This window comes from Denticeps clupeoides, chromosome 1 (genome assembly GCF_900700375.1).
Source record: "Denticeps clupeoides chromosome 1, fDenClu1.1, whole genome shotgun sequence".
Lineage (NCBI taxonomy): Eukaryota > Metazoa > Chordata > Actinopteri > Clupeiformes > Denticipitidae > Denticeps > Denticeps clupeoides.
Window position 1 is genome coordinate 32,990,274 of NC_041707.1, and position 17,018 is coordinate 33,007,291.

At 44.6% G+C, this 17,018-nt stretch overlaps 1 protein-coding gene across 8 annotated transcripts in view; it reads right to left on the bottom strand.

The window, feature by feature from the left end:
* The window catches only part of LOC114784980 (BTB/POZ domain-containing protein 7-like), a 38,352-nt gene extending 21,594 nt beyond the window's left edge, over window positions 1–16,758 (bottom strand). The window contains exons 1-4 of one of the 8 annotated variants that reach the window (XM_028970904.1): window positions 16,424–16,758; window positions 15,640–15,747; window positions 4,014–4,287; window positions 394–1,659 (exon numbers count right to left, since the gene is read on the bottom strand). In XM_028970904.1, the coding sequence (XP_028826737.1) occupies window positions 394–1,659; window positions 4,014–4,095 (1,348 nt within the window). In that variant the 5' untranslated portion in view covers window positions 4,096–4,287; window positions 15,640–15,747; window positions 16,424–16,758. Of the gene's footprint in view, window positions 1–393; window positions 1,660–4,013; window positions 4,288–5,246; window positions 5,267–5,519; window positions 5,828–8,201; window positions 8,611–10,564; window positions 10,797–15,639; window positions 15,748–16,423 lie in introns of those variants that run through there. The other 7 variants (XM_028970901.1, XM_028970903.1, XM_028970908.1 and 4 more) reach the window with 7 other exon arrangements.
* Between the last annotated feature and the right edge of the window lie 260 nt (window positions 16,759–17,018).

Below are 17,018 nucleotides of genomic sequence, written 5' to 3' on the forward strand. Positions count from 1 at the left end.
GACTGGATTGGGGAGAGCAGCTAAGAAAGAACTCTTCTCCCCGCCTCAAAAGCCCACAGTGCGTCAGACACCAGGCTCCCAGTTCCTCGCTATCTGATGCCAATCTGCAGAATCTATTTCCTCCATCTAACCCAGAGGGAACACAATCCGGCTCCAAATTAGGTCTGATGCAGCAAATATTCACCCTTTGTTTTCCGAGACAGATGAATGATGAGAGCATTGTCTCCAACATGAAAGAAATTGCTTTCCCAATTGTCCTGGTCTGAATTCTTTCATTCAAACTCATATTAAATTATTCCTTAATTCCATTTCAATAGCAAAAAATCCCCAAAAGGGGTTCCCAGTGCTGAACGAGGAAGCATTCAATGCACTATAAGATTCGCCAACACTCACCCTGAGCCAGCATGCTGAACTCCAGAAAAAGTGCAATGTGGTAGAGCTCCATGGCTTCCTCGGTGCGCGTGGTAGCGAGGGCCCTGGAGGTCGTGGCGACCCCCGTGGGCGTCACTACAGCCAGTGCCTCGCTTAGACTGCCCTGAGACGGACTCCCATGAAGGACCAGGGACAGGTCCACCACGTCCGTGTACATGCAGTGCAGGATGACGCGGGCGTACCGGCGCGGAATGATGGACTCGTCCAGCACTATTAGGGTGGGGGTCTGCAGCGTCCACTCAGTCATCTCCTCGCCCGTACGGATGCGTCTCTGTAGGAGGTTCCTGAAGAAGGGGGAACGGGCTGAAAGAACTGCCTTGTGGGCCCTAAGGTCCTCCTCAGGAGTTGAGGCCATGGGGGACGTGGCTGAAGAGCAGGCAATGGCCTGATGTTGGGCCGGGGCCCCACCTACAGTCCCCCCTCCACTAACGCTACCTGGCGGCCCCACCATCCCTCCACACTCATCCGCCATCTCCGGCTGGGAGCTGAAACTGAGGACAGAGTCGTAGTAGCACATGTAATCCAGCAGGTTGCGCATGTCGGCCTCCAGCGGGTTGGGCGTTCCAAACTCCTCGCTAAGCCGCACGAGCAGGTCCACGTTCCTCAGGCGCCTCTCCGCCTCCTCCTCTTCCTCCCCTCCACCCAGCCCTCCTCTCCGTCTTCCTGTGCTCCCGAGCTCACCTGTATACAGGAAGTGTAGAAGGGCGGAGAACATTCCCACATCGATGCCCACTGTGCCTACATCCATAAGCACCTCGGCACCATAGCCTGCAGACTCTGCCAGAAGCATCTTGAAGAAGGGGCAGCGTGCAGCCAGGATGGCCCGGTGGGCGGGAAAGCAGGTGTCCTGGAAGATGAGGTCCACGTCTGTGCAGTACTTGTGCTGGAAAAGGGCGGCCATGTCGTGTCGCAGGGTGGCTGCCTCGGGTCGTGCCAGGCCTGCTGCCAGGCTCAGCTCTTTCAGGGCTGCCGTGCCCTCATATTCCTCCACCAGAGCATTGACGTCACACACATCCCAGCCTGACAACAGCTCTCGCATCTGCCGGGCGTGGTCAGCGGAGCGACCGGACTTGCGGCGCTTGATGAATCGCCGCTTGAGAGTTGCCAGGCCAGAGCTCTTCTTCTTCTTGCCATCATGGTTGCGGTCATGGTGGTGGTGGCCACCAGGGTCCAAGCTGTAGAGCTTTGAGTCCCAGCTGAAGCCCTGGTGGGAATACAGGGACGTCCCTGTGAAGTGTAAACAGGGAAAAATAATTAGTACAACCACTCAAACCTTAGTGACCTTTAACTCATACCCAAACCCAATCTCTGGCGTCTTCAGTCTAATCATTGTGCATGACAGCAGTCTAATGATGCTTTCATACACAACCATTAACAAAAGGGAGGGGAGCCGGTCGGTGGCAAGGCAGTTAGTGACGTGGCATCACATCTCCAGTTCAAATCCCGGCTAAGGAGTTTGCAAGCTCTCCCCGTATTGGGTTCTCCGGTTTCCTCCCACCATCCAAAGACAAAATGATCAATTTAGGCTTATGCTGTACTGTGTATACTATGGGTGTTGAAATCAATCGTATAATTCTGCAAAGATGCAGTGCAGAATATAATGGATTATATCATAATAACATTGTTCGTAGTGACTGCGGCGGCCTGATCTGAGCACAGCGCCACTCCAGGTAGGATTTTCAAGTGGCGCGGCACTGTTCTGTTGCCCTGTTCTCTGTATGCTGCACACTGTATTCTAGCATGACCAAAGCGGCCGAGCGTACTTTGTCACATTCAAAACACACACATGACCAGGGAATCGAGGAAAAGCTGATCCTAACAGGAAAAGCTGATCCTAACAGTCTCTGAGTGTCCAGAGATCTACAACACGACATTTATAGTCTTACCGAGAGTTCAGAAAACCACTCATATTTTTTATGCATGGTTTTATGTCAGCGAGTGCAGCGCTCCTGTGTTCAATCTGAAAGCGGCTTTAGATTTTTAGATGGTCTGTGTTCAGGTTATTGGGGTTTCTCTGGTGTTTGGGGCTTCAGGTTGTAGCGTGTTTCCTCGTCTACGTCAGTCTAACCAGTGCCACGGTTGAGACTAGAGCCATCGGACCCACCAGGCCTACAATGACCATGGAGCGTTGTCACAGCTAAGATCGTGCCGGGAGAAGCTACCTTCGCCAGTTGTCTGTCTGCTTTCCCCCCAAAATTATTCTGGTAACCCTCCATTTCCTCCCTTGTTGACTTCCATCCAGCATATATTGGTCGTTTTCCCTAGACCCACTGTTAATTCCCCTTCTTTAATAAATTATAATTTGCATGCCCATCCTCCTCCGTCTCGCTTTCATTTCGGAACTAAGTTCATATCTGTCGTCCGTGGCGTCAGGTGAGCGCGGACTGAACACAGAAAAATCTAACGTTGCTTTCAGACCCAATGCGCTGAGCCCCGCAGAAAAACTATGCGTGTTTTTCTAAACTCCCGGTGAGGCGATAATGTCGTGTTGTACATCTCTGGACACTCAGAGAAAGATCAGCTTTCCTTCTGCATCGCAATGCGTCGATTATACGATTAATTTCAACACGCCTTGCTCTTAGGGTCAAACCTATTATCACTGACATTCTCCAATCTAAAACTTATCTGAACTTCTTCAGCAGCTCCTAATATCCTGTCTCCCACTTAGGCAGCGGAGGCACATCTGCCCAGATTTAACGGACCCAGACTCGGTCCTCATTGGAAAAATATCGTGAAGCCTCTCAGGCGGTAGAAATGCATTATGCTGCTCCATCTTCGTAATGGTAGAGTCTTAATCACAGTCTCCAGCCACCATTTCACTGGTAATTAAGCCTCCACATTCCACAGACGGGAATTAGATATCATTATTGAAATGCCACAAATGTCAAGTTTATCACAGATACGTTTTGGGTATCCGCCATTAGCCTCATCTTTGATTAAGACATTTAATTTAATGCCACTCAGCAGGTCCATCATAGCAAAAAATTTTCCAGAGATGCTACGTCTGGACAATGTTATTTCCAGTGGCAAACATTTCAACATTTATCTAAAAAAAAAAAGCCAAATCGGACAACAGACTGGAAGGAGACATACGGTTTCATCAATGTGCTGGTGAACACGTAGGAGGAAGTTGATAATTGAGCCATTGAGAGTCAGACAAAAAGCTGAAAAGAGGGGCTGAATATGCCACTGGGGGACTTTCTCTGCAGTAGACGGGCTGAATGCAATTTTAATTGCTTTCTTCTGTGGGGTTACCAAGGATAAGAAAACACGGTCACGAGCAGATCTCTTCTCTAAGAAAGAGAAAGAAAAACCTGCAGAAGGACGTTTGAAGCGTCCAACCTGCCTGGAATTCATGAATAAAGATGCACTGAAATCTGTACACATTGGTACCAGTACACAGCACAATGAAGTCTGAACATCTTCTCCAGTTGAAAAGTAACAAACATGACATAACACACATGAACACACACAGATAACATTCAGATTCTTAAAAATATATATAATCTCGGTTTAAAAGCTGATTTTTTTTTCGGGTAAACCTGTAAAATTATAAAAAAAACTAAAATAACCAGACTTACCGGCAAAGGTCTGCTGAGCATGTGAGTTTCCCCCAATACGGGGTGAGCAGGAGTGAGGGTAGTTGGAAGCATTGGCTCCCATGTTCAACCCTCGCTGCCTTCTTACTCCGCCTTCTCACTTCTTCACTTCCATCTCCAGGGTCTCCCCTGCCTCTGCGTCATTCCCCCCTCGGCCCAGGCCGAGTGAGGAGCTTCCTTCCTTAGCCGTGCACTCTGATCCTTGGGACCTGGAGCCCTGAAGCTGGTGCGAACGTCAAAGTCGGGGCAGCCATGTCTGCAAGAGACCATGTTGGTGAATAACTGGGCTGTCGGGATTGGTTCTAAACACATCCAGTACATGTGGTGTGGAAATACAAACAATAACTAGAAGGAAGAGTCAAATTGGGGCAGTGGTGGGATAGCAGATACGGAAACGGACCCGTAATCGGAAGGTTTCTGGTACGAATACCGAGCTGCCAAGGTGTCACTGAGGTGCCACTGAGCAAAGCAGAGTCACACTGCTCCCCGGGTGCCTGTCATGGCTGCCCACTGCTCACCAAGGGTGATGGTTAAAAGGAGCGGACACATTTATATATATATTAAAAAATGGTGAAAAAATTAACTATGATAATCGCAGTAAGCAGATAAGTAGCAGTGGTGTATTTGGGGAGGGGTTCTATTAATGTTTATGTGTATAACAGCACATTATATTTTTGTATTTCATAATTACGTAAAATATTCAAAGTCGCTTAGTTTGGAGGGTCTGGGGTCATAATTTAGTCATAACTAAATTAGACAAACATACTGACAAGTTGCGTTAAAAATAGTAAATGTTTAGTAAGAACACTGACAGTTTTACTAAACCTTTTTGTGCTTTTTTTTTTTAAAAACATGCAACACCCTGCTGTATAACAGAGTCCCTCTCAAAAGGCTATTACACTGAATCAGGTTAAAAATCAGATAGCGGCCAAACAGCACAGTAACCATCTTCTGAATCTGTCTAAACACAAACACCCACCCCACAGTCTGTCTACGCTGGCTTTGTAGCTCTTGGTGTTGGGTGGCAAGATCTGTCCCAACTGATATTCTGCTCCTGTAAGGGATCCTAGCTTCTGCTCACAAAAACACCTCCCTCCCCTCCCCGCTGTGTGTTTACAGCTCGTTCAATCCGAAAATCAATCATACACACAAACACACACACACACTCAACGAAACAAAGACGGAACAGAGGAGATCAAAGCTGATTAAACTGACCGGATCGTTCAAAAAAGGCTTGAAATGAACAGAAAGAAGTTGGGGGCTGCGTTTTTACATCAGAACGGTGCGGGTCGCGGTGCATCAGAGGCGGACCAGGCTGAGAAATGCGTCTCTAACCAGAAGTGGCAGTGCCAGGCCACATGCATCCTGCTGAGTGTGTTTAAGACATCACGGCCCACCACCTGAGTCCACCCCCTATAGAGACAAGTCCCTCAATGTATCAGAAGCTTTTAAAGCAGAAAAAAAAATGTAACAGAAGGTCAGGTATACCCTGAAAACAGACGTCTTCGTACATAGGTTGGTTTAAAGGTGATTCTCTGCTCTGACCACCCTCTCAGCGACTGGAGGCTGGAGGCTTTGGGCGTCTGATGGGGTCATTTTATCTCGCTGCTGGGTGATGTGGGTCACCACGAACCCGCTTCTCTACCTCAGCCTGGCCTCCCCAGAGTGCCGTGAGTCTGTTTGAACAGAGGAACGGTGGGAGATTGAACATAGTTTATTCATGTGTTAACTCTGGAGGTGTGCTCAGAATTTCCTTTGATCTCGGGAGCCTGCAGAAAATGTTCGGCTTTTGTCTGTCTGCTTCATCTAAGCAGTCATGTCAATACTCTGCAAAAAAAAAAAAAAAACAATGAATAATTCCAGCTCTGCTGGAGTCTGTGGTGTTCTAAATGCAGCTGCAACAACAAAAAAAAACTTCTTTCCTTGGTCCTCAACATGTTGACAGATTGCTAAAACTGATCTCGGGTTTCACTCTGCCCTTAAATTTGGAACCACTGGGCGATTACAGATTTGAACAAACAGATTTGGTGGTTAAGAGACAACGGCCATTATAACCAAATACCATTGCTGAAATGGGCGACTACCACTTCAAACCAAACCAGGATACCTGAAGATACCTTTGACTGACACAGGAGCTTCCCAAAAGGTTACCAAGGTAGCCAGAGAAAGCAAAGACAACTAGCATCCAATATATAATGAAACTAGGCTATGATCAATTGTGCTTAATCGTGACTAATGTTACCATATTTACCATTATTTTACAGCAAGCCTAACCATAGCTCAATACTACACAAAGACATTACGATGAAGTCCTATTTATTTGCAATAAAGCCTTGAACAAAAGATCATTCAGATTTTCTTTCGATTTGCCATTGAGCCAATAATCGTCTGCATGCACTCACGCTGTAAGGAACACATTTCTGCTATATTGTATATAATTTGTGAGCATCAAGGTCCACCAGCTCCAGGAGAGACGAGATGTCTGCCCCTTCAACAGTAGGCAGTTCCCGTGATCCAACTCAGCACGTTTGATGTGGTGATTGATCTGTAGGTGGTCTGTCTTGCTGGTGCTTTTCACAGACAACTTTTCTTTCCACAAATTCAACCGATCACTTCCTCAAAAGTTACTTGGTGCTACTTTCTCATTTTGGCTTAAAACCAAAATGCGCCCACAGTGGAGCTACTTGGCTTTGCAACTAAATTAGCCATGATTTTCCATTCACGCAGCTGAATAGCAGAGACAGTGCCAACAAAACAAATACAATTAAACAAGCGCCAGGCGGTTTACAGCGACCAAAAAACCCCAAAACAATTAAATGTTTATAGAGTTGAAGAGAATGATTCTAAAAATAACAATTTGAGATCACCATGATCACGCAATTATGTAATAATAGGATAATGGGTGTCTAGAATGGTGCACCTTTTTATGAGCAAGCATTGTGTTGATACAGAGTTTTGCACTTTTTTTTTGCATTTTTCAGAATGTCACACTACATGACATTCTTGTGATTGTCCTATTTTGGTTTAAATTTGCCACTTGTGGGACTACTAAAGGATCATCTTATCTTGTGATGGAGAATATGTCAGGAAAACCCTGGATTATATCTATCTTTAAAGCCCTCTAGTGTCAGACTTGCTTTCAGACTCAGCAAGGGTGTCAGCTGAATTTACTGCAGACTTCTATTGGACAAAGAGGAACCTACAGCTGACCTGAAGCTGAATCTGTATTGGGGGGCAGAGGGGGATGGTCCAATTAGATCTTTTTTTTAATACCAAACATGCCCTTAAATACAAAAGCAGAAAAGCAGATCAAATTACTACAGCTGCTGTTTTAAACAGGAACACGCTCTACAACTACAAAATGTACCAATGACCTTCCCTTCAATTGGTGACACATGCTTGTTATTTACAACAAGCATCATTAATTTGTTTCATTTCCTCACCCACCCTGCATGTAATAATATTCACCTACAGTTAGGTGGAATAAATTGCAATATTAAGCTTCAGGGTCCCGAGTGTTGAAATGACTTTAGATGAACTTGGGAAGAACAATGGGGGGTTTCAGACAGCTGGAATACGAAAAAAATACACCACCACAGATGATAAATACACAATACACTCTCTGGGACTGCCAGGAAAATATGAGGACTATCTTAAACTGGCCTGCAGAGATTAGGCAGGTAGATCAAATAAGGTCAGAAAACTAAATTAATTAAAACACAACACATGAACACCTATGGGTAAAGTTGATACAAAATAATTGTGCCCAAAACTAGTTTAAGGACAATTTAATATTTACAATATTTTGTTGTATGGGGTATAATTGGTATAAACCATAAGACATAGAAGCACTCCCAAAACAACGTCCAGACATACAGTAAAACGCATAGTCTGATAAAATCTGCTTGAGTGTATGATGACAATATCGATTTCATGCTGGTTTTGAGTTTTTCTCCTTGATTGCTGAAAGCAGTGATTAGTGTGAAGTGCTGCATTTGCAATCCAGCCACTGTGACTGAAGTTAACAAATTAGAAAAAATTGAATATCCACATTTCTCATACCTGACACATTAGACAAACAAGCCAACGTTTAACCTATTATGTCTGTAAGGACTTTACAAAAAAGCCTCCGTAAAGCTTATATAAGCTTATGCCTTCCCTCTGACCTACCCTGAATAAAAAGGCCTCTACAGTGGCTGGGAACCTGCTGCTCCGTGGCATCACTCCAGAGCCCCTCCAGCCCGGACCGGGAGGCAGAGCCAAATCCTCAGGGCTGGACGTGGAAAGTCAGCCGGCCGCTCACCGCTACACTGTCGCTGGCTCCATCTCACCTGTCGGATCAGGGGCAAGGAGTTCGGGCTGTTCACACAAATCCTGCCGGCTCCAGCCAAAACATCCACAAACACAGCGCTCACTGCAGACATCGGAGACGACTGACGCCCGCTCGCTTACAAGCTCATTAGGCTTGCCGCGGTGGCATTTGTTTCAGAAAAAGGAAATAGGCAGTCATGCTACTCTCATGGCTTGGCATGGTGAAGCAGGCACGGCTGCCAAAACGTTCCCTTAAAGCTGCAGTCCCGCATTCCTCAGAAAACCTTAAAGTGTTTGTAGGAATTATAAAGAACAAAGATTTGAAAAAACAAATGCATGAAAACTTGAAACCAAATCCCCTTCCTCTGTTCACAAAGATCCCAGATGAGTCAGCAGGACCAAAAGGAATCATCTCTACAAACGGCTCACTAATCAAAGAGTGACAGGCTGGGTGACACCTACTTTCCATAAAATACATCACCAAGAAACACATACATTTTGTGTTTGCACCACAAGAATAATCTAATTGGAGGAGACCACGCAATAAAATAAAATATATAAAATATAAAAACATTATTTTTTAGAGATGATACCAAAGTCAACGCAGATTTGGTGCAAAAAACCTGAAGTGGTGTGAAACATACTTTAAAACATAACTCTGAAGGATAATAAAAGGTTTGACTCTTGTTATGGCCAAAGTAACATTGTAGAGCACCAAGGGCATCAATTTATCAAGTTAATAGCCTGCCAGTTACTGCAATGGCAAATAGTAGAAGAAGCATTCCTTGGTTATAATGAATGAAATGATAAGATATTGATATTAAATGATAATGAATGATATTACAGGCAATAGGTAAAGCAATAAATTTGATCCTGATAAATAACTGCATAAAAGCAAAGCATTTTCTAACCAAGGTATAAAGTGTGTGATATTTTTGGTGTGTGTCCTGGGCTTGGGTGATATTCAATTCTCCATAACCTGGCTTGCCCGTAAGTAATTTTTATTTTTAAATAAAATGACACAGGGTAAAAGAACAAATGCTGTGTATCAGTTAGAAAAAGAATGGCGAGTGCCGCACTGAAATTAATTAATTTCTCTAGTGTTCACAAAAATTGCATCAAAATGCAGGTATGTATTTTTGACAGTATAAAGAAACATTTCAAGGAATCGTGCCAGCAACTTCTGTGTGTGTGTGTGTGTGTGTGTGTGTGTGTGTGTGTGTGTGCGTGCAGGATTATGTTGCACTGTCTAGACTAATTCAGCTCTTCATGTTGTCAATTGCAAGATACTGCTAACTGCAGTAAATACCTCCGCAACACAAAACATTTCACCACGATATTAATCTTTTATTAAATTATATGATAGTTAACCAGTGTTGTTTGTCAGTTTTTCATTGAACTTGGTCTGAGCGGTTTCCTCTACATAGCATACTGAGTACAGTTACACAGGATTAAGCTGTCATACTGGATGTTTTGTTGGGTAATGTATTTTACACAACCTCCCCGCAAGCCGTTTATTCCGTAATTATCATTTCCCACAGAAACAGCTTTGTGTGACAGGAATGTCAAATGAAAAAGCTATTATTTCTAAATACAAGTTTTGGAAAATAATTCCGACACATTTTCACACCAATATTATAATAGCCGCACCCATTTGAACCGCTCCCATTGCTGTCGCCAATGCGGTGAAACGTCAGACAGAACGTAGAACCTGATCAGGTGGATCGGTTTACCAAATTTACACTAGTCAACACTAATCAAGCCTTGTTAAGTGAACAGTCCCCAAATGACCAATTATGTCTCACAGGGACGCGGTGCCACAGCTTCAGAGCTGTCGCACGGCCCCATTAACCAACCCATTTAGATAAACGTAGGATGTACCTAATGAGTCAAGATCAACATGCTGTATATTTATCTGGATATTTTGGAAGCACTAAACCCAAAATGTCCTGTGACACTCTTTACATACATATTATGGTAATCTTACCACCATACATTTGTGTTATTTGATTTGAATAAAAAAAAAAGTTGATTTAATTAATTGGAATGCAATAATCAGTACCCTTTAGAATCATAGCAAAATGGACCCAATTTATGACTGACTTATCTAATAAGGATCCTATGACTTAAAGAGTTTAAAGAAATTGTGAATTGTGAATATTACGGCCACCAATAATCCCCATACTGACAACTCCTTGTCAATGAACATGAGGCTCACTCACCCCAAACGGACTGCAAGCACGCAACCAACAACAGCAGACGCGCGACCCAAATCCTCATGCGACACACGCTCATTTCCTTTCTTCGTTCGTGTTGACAACACAAGGCCAAACCCAAACTTCCAGTGTGGACGTAGAGGGCGTGTTTTGTTAGGTTTCTCCGAGCCGTCCTCATTCAAATGAAGAGCAAACGAAAAAGAAAACGCGGAACAGACGGATCTGTGCAAGGGAGAGCAGCACTGGACAACGACGGCATTATATGACGGGAAGAGGAAGTGGGGTGGGGGATGTGGGAAGTGTTTGTGAGGGGATGGGGGGTGCTCTTTGAGGCAATACAGGCCTTTCAGAATCTCTAATAGGAGGTGACAGCACCAAGCCAAAGCCTGTCGGGTAAGCCCCCCTGTAAAACCTAAGCTTCATCACAAGCCACCTCCCATGTCTCCCCCTACAGTCACCACTGCCGCTAATTTCCACTACCACAACAAAAAAAATGAGCAGAGAGCAGTAAATTAGAGCAAATTCACTACAATCCCTTGGCCAGCAATGTTTTGGCCACCTTCATAAACTATTTTTCCCCGTCATTGCATTACATGGTCTTTAATTTTAATTAGTACTCTGTAGCACTATAGCAGTCTATAAATTTCAATGGGCACCATGGAATAATCAATAGAAGTCAAATTAATCAATATAGAGTTCCACCATGGGATAAATTAAAAGGCTTGGGGCCCATGCCTTTCTGATTACTATCGATATCAGCAATTTTGAGACTGTAACTCTAAGGTATGCAGGCTTAACAGTACTGAGTGTCACAAGGAAGGATGGACCCTGCTTGAACTTGCTCACCAGACAACTCTAATACAACGCTATTTAATGCACAACGTCTACAGATTTTATATCCTTTACCCGAGGAATAAACGGTCAGACTGCTAATGACACAGAACACCTTTCTCGAATGCTACACTACTTTTCTCAAGGTGAAAGAATTTTACACTTTCCACCTGTTTAACAAAGATCAAGGTTCAATCCTCACCAGCAGAACTTCAAGCGCCCATTGCATCAGCTTCTCTCCCATCGCTCTGCGGCTTTATTCAGATTCTTTACCTCCGGCAACCTGATAAAGTCCTGCCTGTAACGATTTCTGAACATGGCTATCCTTTTCTAAAACGTACCCAGGAACAAAGACGGAATGAAAGGATGTTCATGCGTCATCTTTGTAGTGATGTGAAAATATCCACATGGATACATTTGAGGCAGCATGGGAATGTCGAACGTTGGGAAATCAGATCAGACCTGTTCTCGAGGATAAAATGCATTTAAGCAAAAGTGTTGAAATCAAATCTCTGCCACCTATCAGGAAAAAAGAAAACTACATGAGATAAAATTTGAATGTATTTGAATCTAATCTTGTTTTCATCTATTCAAAGCACCACCAAAGCAAAGTCCAAAAAGTTGGTGTAGAAATGATACGATTATCAGAGCGATGCAGTGTTTGGCTAAGCTATAATTTAGAATACCAGCTACAGGGTGTGAGAATCTACATTTAGAAAAAAAAAAAAAAAAAAAGAATGCACTGCAAAACCACAGAGGAGATTAATCAAGTCCATAACGCATGTGCTGTATTCAGAAATCTCAAGCAAATAGCTTTACGAATTCAGAAAAGGCTTTAATCAAAGTGACAAAACGTGCAGCAAATAGAGAAAAAGAAACACACAATGGTGACCTGTGGAGGTGAGCCACAACACAACAGAAGTGTTTTCTGGAAGGTACTGACTGTTCAGAAGCTCTGCAAAGGTGTTCATGACAGCATTTTGATTTTGGTCGGGTGGTTTGGAAGGTTTAATTATTGTTAAGAGCACAGAATATCATATGAATTTACCAACTTAAAAAGAGACCAAAGAAAATATAAAATAACTACCCTAAATTCCAGCACATAAGCCACATTTTTTATTATTTTTTTTAACACGCTTTGAGAATGACTAGGCTAATTTATGGATTTTTATAGGCTAACTGGCGCTAACACATTTAACTAGTCAAATGAAATTAACGACCAGGTCACAGTGGACCAATGAAACCGTTTCGGCAAACTCACACCCACTTAAATCTTCAGACCAGCCATTTTGCACTTTGTGCGCAGACCCTAATGATGGAAAAGACACAAAGAAATGCATATCATGCGACTTTCCGTCTGGCCACTCGTGTGCGTTAACATACTTGGCCAATAAACAAGACTGATCAAGGTTTAATACGCACACTTCCACTGGCTTCCCTGAACAACGGCGGTAATGATCTCAAGCAACAGCAAGTCACACAAAGACACACGAAGTAAACCACGCCTGCACCTGGACCATAACACAGCTTCCATCCCCTCCCTATTACAGCTGATGCATAGGGTCCACCATCATGAGCCACCCTCCAGAACTGCGCTTCAGAGCGGTGACGCACTAAGAAAGATGAGGACTGCGCCTTGTGACCTGCGCCTGGTCACCCAGCGTAGATGGATCAGCCATGGCAATGACTTCATGGCATCCCTCCAAAGCTCCTAGAGCAAGGAGGGGCAGCCAGAAACAAATCCCCAGGACGAGATGAGGTAAAGGAGCATGGAGAAGAACAGCTGGATGCCCATCGTCGCCATCTCTGACTCACCCTTCGGAGCCACTTGCTATGGCGCCATTTATTTTAAATGCTGCACATGGAAGATTAAATGCATTTAAATGCTTCATGTATTTAGCTCTAGTTAATATTGACTGGTGATAGTGGACGCCTATGAACCAGAGAACCCCACTTACTACCATTGTGTCCTTGAGCAAGACACTTAACCCTGAGTGTCTCCCGGGGGGACTGTCCCTGTAACTACTGATTGTAAGTCGCTCTGGATCAGTGTGCCTGCTAAAATGCCATAAATGGTCAGCATGACTGTTCACGAAATATAAACATTCTTGGGAGTTTATTTGTGCCGTAATGTAATAGTAGCAGATGTATAATAAGCAGAAAGTCACCACAGAGTCATTGCCAGCGCCAGCAAAATAAGCAGGAATAAAGAGCGCCAGTCACGGCGGCCACGGGCCCCGTTACATCACTCTTTCGCAGTTATTCTGCTCCAGCTGGAGCTCTGCTGACGGTGCCCAGCTCCAACACTAACAGCCACATACATTAGCAACGTCAGCACTTTCCATTCAGACGTTGCGGGGAGCTGGGGGTTCGGGGCACGCGTCATTTTAATGTGGGCCAGCAGAGAGGACCCAAACGGGCCAGACGTGGAACTCTGAGGGACAAAATAAACCTAAAGGCGGCTGTGCTCTGACAGCGCATAGCGGTCGACGACAGAGATAATTTACATTTCTGTTCACAGTTAACCTTGGTGCTAAATACAATGTCTACCACAGTAGATAAAACACATACACTCTATCTACACTTCTGGTCCAAAGGTTCGTCATTTAGAAATGGCCTTGTTTTCCACAAAGAGGACACGCTGCAGCTTCTCAGTCCCTCTGTATCTCTTAAATTTAAACAGCGTTTTACGCTGTACTATGATCGTCGAAAAGGGGTTTTCTATTAATCAGTGAATCATTTAAAGGTGACAGGCTGCCATTAGTGAACACTGCTTGTAGAGGACAACTATTGGGTCTTCCAGTGGAATGCTGACGTTCCATTCATTAACCAGCATTTCCAGTTACAGGAGTCATTTACATCAGGGACAGGTTTTCATCTATTTGGACATTTGGTTTTATTTATAAGGACATTGCAAAATGAGCCGAAAGTTTTTATACTGTGAAGTACACCGTGCATAAAAATGTATCAACATGGTCAGAATATACATCACATGTTAAGAGATCATACTTGTAAAAAAACGCTTAATAAAGCATTTGAAAATAGCTTCAGCATTTTAAATGCATTAGCATATTAAACATTTCTTTATTGATACTTGTGTCAAAAGTAACTAATGACTAATGTCTAATAAAATTCTGTTCTTTTAATAATACTGCATTAAGAAGAAGTGATCCCTTAAACCTCATGTGCATTTAAACATCAAACTCCTCAACTTTCAACTGCAATCTCGCAAAAGCCCCAAAGTCCCAACATCTCATACCTGGACACCGATCATGTGAGACAGTGCCGAATGTGTCAGGCCAAGTGCATGGCAACAGAACACTGGTAAAGTTGTTCATAAAAAGGTGTGTAAGGCAGGAGGGAATGGGAATCAAATAGCTCTAGGCTGTTCAAACAACTCCTGACAGCTCAATATCAGGCAGCGCGTCTGGCCACAACAGCAGCCTACAACTTGAACCCGAATATTAAAATCACTTTGCTCACTAAAAATCGCTGACTAACCACATTGGCATTTATATAAAATAATATTACAAGCGCGCACACACAGTGCATGCCACCCACTTAACCAGACATGCCAAAAAAGCACATTAACATCAAACAGTGCAGAGAATCTGATATGACGCGGGGTTTTGAGACAGTAGCCTGATTACGCTTCAGGTTGTCCTGATACGTTCCACGTTTATTTGGCCCGAAAGCACCTCTATCTGGAAACACACATTTTCTCCAAGGACACAGAGCCATTAAAACGAGATAATTAATGGCCTGGCAGTCCGACATCTCCTGGAAAATTATACAGAGGGGGACTATAATTTACATGCACCCAGCCCCCCCCCCAGACCCCTGAGGCTCTGCACACCCTGCCCCGCCCCGTGAAGGCCTACAGAGCACACACACACCCCCCACCCCCCAACAGGCTTCAATTCTGCTAAGTGTATGCAAATTTTAAAACAACCTCTTACATTTTGTAGAGGAGAAGCTGGTGTGTTTGGCCCAAAGCACGCAGGTCGAACTCATATCGAACAACTTATCGACAGCACAGAAAATCAACCCACATTAGATCCGCCGAGATAACAAAGACGGAAAGTCGAGGGGACCCGATGACGTATGAAAGTACAGCAGTAGATCAAAAAATGCAATGATGATGATGATAATAAAACCTCCCCGACATCCGATAGCCACACATGAGGGACTTTCTCTGACATTTAAACTGAGTGGGTGTATTTTACTCAAGGTCACCCCCCCCCTCTCACCGCTGCTGGAGCGAATGTCACCGGGAGCCAGGGATGAGCGGATGGGGTGTGGAGAGGTGGAGGTGATGATAAGATAAGACGAGGTGCAAGTTGCGTGATCTCTGATTTCTGGGGAGCCAAAAAACATTCCAAAAGCAAAGCAATTTCACTTCACCACTTCCGCAAATTTACGAAAAAGAAAAAACACATTCCACTGGTGCACTTTTCAATGTAAAAATAATCATCTATGCAGAGACCTGCTGGATGCACAGAAAAATATTTTAATATTATATGCAGAGGCAATGAAAATGATCAAAGTCTCGCACAGATTTAGTTCTACATTCCTACAAAACTTTGCTTCAAAAATAAACATATATTTTGCTTTCCTTTATTAGAGTCTGACTGAGCGTTTAGATTTCGATCGTGGTGAACATCGTCCCCGTGTCGGAAATGACAGTTGCAGCGACACTTCGGCCACTATGGACGCACGCGAAAGGTTTTCTGGGAAAAAAAAAAGACAGAGAACCCCCCCCCCCAAAAAAAAAAAAAAAAAGAACCCGGTCGTTTCGCTCCTCACGAAACGTTGACACCGACAAGACGACGCGTATTTCCGCCCGGTTTCGTTTTTTTTTTTTTTTTCGGGAGTGGAACTGGAACAATGAGAAGCCCGCGTCCCAGCTTTGTTCCCGGTGTCGTAAACCACACGAGCCGCCTGCTGCGAAAAGGAGCTCCGCGGCGGCTTCCCCTCCACCGAGTTGCCTCAAAGTTGAAACCCGCGGCCGCCGCAGACAAAAGAACCGAGTACCTTCACCGGCGCCGGGGTCCGTCCGTCCGTCCGACCTCGAAGTTCTTCTTCTTCTTCTTTCCCAGCGCAGGGCAACAAACCTCCAGCCGCCAACACCCCCCTCTCTGCACACTAAAAAAAAAGAGCCAAGAGCCCCCCTCCAAAAAAAAAAAATATATATATATATATCTGTACTTCAGCCAGCAAGAGTCGACGCCATATCCACATTCACGCGGCCCCGCCGTCTTTCCCGCTCCCACTTTCCCCTCCCGGCCAGGAGCGCGGCGAGACACAAGGACGAGGTCCCCCCTCCCGCGTCGCGTTCTCCAGCGAACACATTGCCGCCGTGCGGGCCTGTGTGTGTCTGTGTGTGTGTGTGTGTGTGTGTGTTGTGGTTCTCTATGCTGACGTCGTTGCGCCACCCTTTCCAGCCCGGCCTTCCCCAGCGCGCCCGATGCCGCGCCGTGGGCTGTGGCGCCCACCCGTGGCAGGTCGCGTAAAAGCAGCTGCTGCTCAACTGTGTCGTTTATCGTGAGACGGTCGTGGTTGAATTGCGAGAAGCTGCTTCGGTGGTTGAATCCGTAAACACGTTGTTTTTTTTGTTTTTTTTTTTAAA